The 5,122-nt window shown below is 35.4% G+C and overlaps 1 protein-coding gene across 1 annotated transcript; it reads right to left on the reverse strand.

Annotated features, from left to right (window-relative positions):
- Positions 1 to 4,122: 4,122 nt before the first annotated feature.
- Positions 4,123 to 4,479, reverse strand: LOC138907396 (uncharacterized). Its single transcript, XM_070197994.1, has one exon. It carries the CDS (start codon positions 4,477 to 4,479, stop codon positions 4,123 to 4,125), a length of 357 nt encoding a protein of 118 aa, XP_070054095.1.
- Between the last annotated feature and the right edge of the window lie 643 nt (positions 4,480 to 5,122).

Consider the following 5,122-nt stretch of genomic DNA (forward strand, 5'->3'; position numbering starts at 1 on the left):
GCCTGATAGTATAACGGTAGGGGTAAATTTGGCCCGATAGTATGACGGAGGTTAGATGTAGACAATATATGAAAGTAGAGGGGTATATTTAGCCTTTTTCCCTAAAATAAATATCCATTTTGCTATAAAATAGAAAAGATAGATATAAGTAATAATATTTTGAAATTGTTTTGGTTTATAATAAATAGGGTATAATAGTTTATTATAGAAGGTAAAATTTCCTTTTCTTATCTCTTCGGTTCACTTTAAGTGATTGTTTGACTTTTTTTTTTGTGATCCACAATATTTTATTTTTTCAAATATCAAGAAAGAATTAAATTTTTTTTTCCAAAGTTGTCATCGGAGTAAAGAGCATAAGAGTATTTATTGTATTTCAATGAGTAAATTAAGATTAACATGGTCAATTATATTTTTAATTAATGCTAAAATATGTATAAAAATATTTTCTTTCAATACGTCTTTTCACTTTTATCATTGACTGGTCTTTTTCTCCTACTGTATTAATTTCACTCATTTTCCCTAGATAATCTTTCTCTAGATAATAAATAGTCAGTGGATTTGCTACACCGTGACGGGAGGTAACATTATACAAAGCTAACCAATGAAATCAAATCATTGAGCTAAGTTCCATAGCATGAACTTATTTTAGTGATGGCTATACTGCAGATTCTTTTTCTATCTGGAATTACCTTCCGTTTTTGTAAATGAGATTTATTTAATGGTATTCATATCATTGACTATACACGGACAAGTTTGTTATATTACTAATAGACCTGATTAACACGTAATAGTGATTGACAAGAAAAAACATCACGATTACCCAGCAAGCTCCTTAATTAGTTATACCTTTCATTAACACCTGCAGACTATTCAGCCTAACCATATTCAATCAGAGCTGAAAGATCGAATTAGGCAACTAAGCTATATATAAGTACTGTAAAGGTCGAAAAGGAAGGAACGTAAAAAATACTATTCATAATAATTTTATTAGGGGTCTTTGGTTGAAAATAAATTATCCCATAATTAATTATCTCGGGATTAATATTTCAGGATTGTTACCCGCTCATAGGGATAAAAAAAGTATACTATAATCCCCGGATAACTAATCTCACTCATCTCAAATTTAATCTCGTAATCAATTATCTGTTATTCCTCATACCAAACACGCCCTTAGTGCTCACTCAGAGTACATTAACATTTTCATTGTATGAACACCAATTGAAATTAACCTCCATTCACGCCTCTACTCCGTAAATATTTTCATCACACGTCAAAGGGCAACTCGTTATGAGCAAATAAAATAAGCATCTGGCTATTAGTTGCTTACCGAGGAAGATGGGCCGGGAACGGAGCAAAACTATTAGGTTAGACTACGATAAACTTAGTAATTTTTGATTAAACTCTATATTTGTATTAAAAATTTCGTTAAATATATATACATATTTAACTGCAAATCGAATAATTAAAACAAACGATATTAGTTCATGACAAATTCAGAATCTATGAACTTTCAATTTTTGCTCTGCCTCTAAAAATGACCGCCAATAATAGCATCGTCTAGGGACTCAATTTGATGACACAAGAGAGGGTTTCTCCCTAGTTAAAAGTAGGGGTGGGCATAGTTTGGGCAAATTCGAAATCCGAATTTTTTGAATTTTTGGTTTGGATTTTCAGATTACTGATTGGATTTTGGATTTTGGATTTTGGATTGGATATTGGACTTGGTACTTCGGATTTTTGGATATCCGAAAATAAAAAAAATTATAATTTATTTAGTCCATTATCCATATATCAATAGTAATAAGTTCAATATTATAACAACCCGATCGGTCATTTTGTGTAATTGTGCCTGTCCCGTTTCCCCTTTTATTGCTTCACACCTGTGTGTTTATAGTTTTATGACTTGCGAGGTTGGTTAGTTTCATTCAGGGAAGCTTTCGGGTTGATTTAGACCATTTGATTCTTAACATAGAAGTTTGAATTAGAAATGTTGACAAAATTTTGACTTTTTGTGAAAATGACCCCGAAATCGTATTTTGGTGGCTTTGATAGCTTCGTATCGTGAATCCGAACATGGGTGTATGCCCAGAATTAATTTTGAAAGTCCGTAGGTTGATTTGTGTTGATTTGCCGAAACTTGGTAATTAGAAGTTGAAAAGTTTGACCGTAGGTTGACTTTTAGCTATCGAGCTCGAAATTTGATTTTGGGACTTGGAAAGGTCTGTTATGGTATTTGGAACTTGTCTGCAAAAATTATTGTCGTTTGGAGTTGATTTAATAGGATTCGAACGTTTAGTCGTTACTTTGGAAATTCTTGAACTTTACTTTGAAATTCATGCCTTTTAGTGTTCGATTCATAGTTTTAGATGTTATTTTTGTGTTTTGATCGCGCGAGTGAATTCGTATGATATTTATAGATTTGTGTGAATGTTTGGTTTGGAGCCCCGAGGGCTCGGATAAGTTTAGGACATGTTCCAGAGTGGTTTGGACTGAAATTACAGAAATCTGGTATCTGGTGTTCTGGTGTCGCAATTGCGACTACCTCTTCGCATTTGCTAAGGCATCAGGATTTTGCTTGGTTCACAATTACGAACTATTGTTCGCTTTTGCGATGATGGCCAGTTCGCAATTGCGATGCCTTTTCTCGCAATTGCGATAGTGCATAAGGCTTTTAGGGTTCCCAAATATGAGCCCTGGTCTGCAATTGCGAGGGTTCGCAAATACGAACCCTACGTCGCAAATGCGACATCTACAACTGGTTAAAGGACTGGGAGATGGATTTTTTGAACACATTCTCTCATTTTTGAACCCCAGACTCGATAGGAGGCGATTTGCATAGGGGATTTTTACCTACAAACCTTGGGTAAGTGATTCTAATCTTTTTCTAATAATATTCCATCAACATATCTTAGATTTTAGCATCAAAATCATGTGAATCAAAGTGAAAATTTATGAAACTTTGTCAAGTTTTTGAAAAATAAGAAATTGAGTTTTGAGAGTTTATTTGGACTCGAATTTTGAAACTAATCATATATATGAGCTCGTAGGGTCATGCGTAGTCGGAATATACCATTGGGCCCGAGTTTTGATCGGGCGGACCCCGAGTTGACTTTTTGAGAAAAGTGTAAAGGTCTTAACTTTATCTATTGCAATTGATTTTTTTCTAGTATTGTTTGATGATATTAAGTCAATTTTGATTAGATTTGAGCCGTGTGGAGGTAAACTTTAAGGGAAAAGCTATTTTTGAGTGTTGAATTGGCCTAGTTGAGGTAAGTGTCTTGCCTAACTTGGGGGGGGGGGGGGGGGAAGGAAGACTACCCCATATAATTGGTATTGATTTGATTCATTTGTGCTATTTGAAAACTGTAAATGCAAGGTGACGAGTGGGTACACGGATTGTACATGGTATTTAACTGGTTGGGGCTACCTAGACTCTTTCCATGCTTTAGTTGAATTGCAATTTTATGTTCTAAATTCTCTTAGTTAATCTATTCTTACTTGTATTAGTCTATCCTTACAAGCCTTAAATGACTTCTTTAATACTTGTTGTACCTTATAATTGATAAATTGTTATCATGCTTAGTTAGGCTTGTTGCCTCTAGTAATGTTACATAAATAAACAATTTAGGATAGACTAGTTTAATATGAACTAACAAATTGGAAATAATTTCAAGATTTGCACTTGCATATTTTATCAAAATTAAGGTAAAATTTTACTTTGTTAATTTTTTTGATCTTTTGAAGTTAAATAGATAGTAGATTAATTTTTATGGATTTGAGTAGAAGATCAAATATAAAATAAAATGGAAATAAATTTAAAGATAGACATTAAAAAAATATAACACACTAAGGTAATAAACTAACTAGCTTTTCATTTAAAGAGAGAATTAACTATGCTAGCCCCCTATTTATTAGGCCCTTTAGCATTAAAAGGACATGCACGTGCACTTGCGATGAACATTGTGATGAAGAAGAAAACTACGCCAAAAGCTGTATCAAGTTTTGAACTCCCGCACATCCATAAACTTTGAACCCGCTAGACTATCTTTCCACAGGAACAACTTGTATCAAGTGGGTTCAAAGAATGTTGATAAAATATCAAAAAATTTCAACGAAGCAGATTCATTTGAACCTTCTTGATCTTACGTGGGTCTGCCCCTGACTGTGGGCCTCCTCAAGGATCAACTCTCTCAACCTATCAATATTTGGAACACAAATCCGTCCTTGAAGCCGCATAACACCATCATCACCAATCACCACCTCCTTAGCACTACCCCGCTGCACCGTGTCCTTCAACACCGACAAGTGAGGATCATCAAACTGGCGAGCCTTGATACGTTCTAACGAGGACTGTGCCACAACACAAGCAAGAACCCGGCTAGGTTCTGCAACATCCAATCTCACAAATCGATTGGTCAATGCCTGAATATCCATAGCTAATGGCCTCTCTACCACTAGTAAATATGCCAAATTGCCCATGCTCTTAGCCTTCCAACTCAATGCATCGGCCACTACATGGACCTTTTTTTGATGATATAATATGGTGATATCATAGTCTTTCAACAACAGTGACCATCTCCGTTGTCACAAATAAATTTCTTTCTGCTTGAACAGGTGCTGGAAACTCCGATAGTTAGTATAGACCTCACATGAAACGCCATATAAATAAAGCCTCCAAATCATCAGTGCGTGAACAATGGCTCCCAACTCTAAATCATGCACATGGTAATTCTTTTCATGAACCTTCAGCTATCGAGACACGTAGGCAATCACCCAACCATCCTGTATCAACACCGCACCAAGTCCAATACGCGACGCATCATAATACATAGTGTAAGATATAAAATTTATAGGCAATACCAACATTGGGATTGTAGTCAATGCAGTCTTGAGCTTCTAATAGCTCAACTCACACTCGTCGGACCATCTGAAAAGAGCACCCTTCTGGGTCCAGAAGGGTCAACTTGGTCAATAGAGCTAAGATAGATGAAAACCTCTCCACGAACCGGCGATAATAACCCGCCAAACCCAAGAAACTCTGAATCTTTGTAGCTGAAGTAGGTCTAGGCCAATTATGAACTGCCTCAATCTTTTTAGGATCCACATTAATACCCTCAGAAGA

The sequence above is a fragment of the Nicotiana tomentosiformis genome, chromosome 1 (assembly GCF_000390325.3).
Source record: "Nicotiana tomentosiformis chromosome 1, ASM39032v3, whole genome shotgun sequence".
Classification (NCBI taxonomy): domain Eukaryota; kingdom Viridiplantae; phylum Streptophyta; class Magnoliopsida; order Solanales; family Solanaceae; genus Nicotiana; species Nicotiana tomentosiformis.

Bases quoted from the DNA above. Each gene is read 5' to 3' on its own strand.
- LOC138907396 (XM_070197994.1), bottom strand. From the start codon at position 4,479: ATGGGCAATTTGGCATATTTACTAGTGGTAGAGAGGCCATTAGCTATG.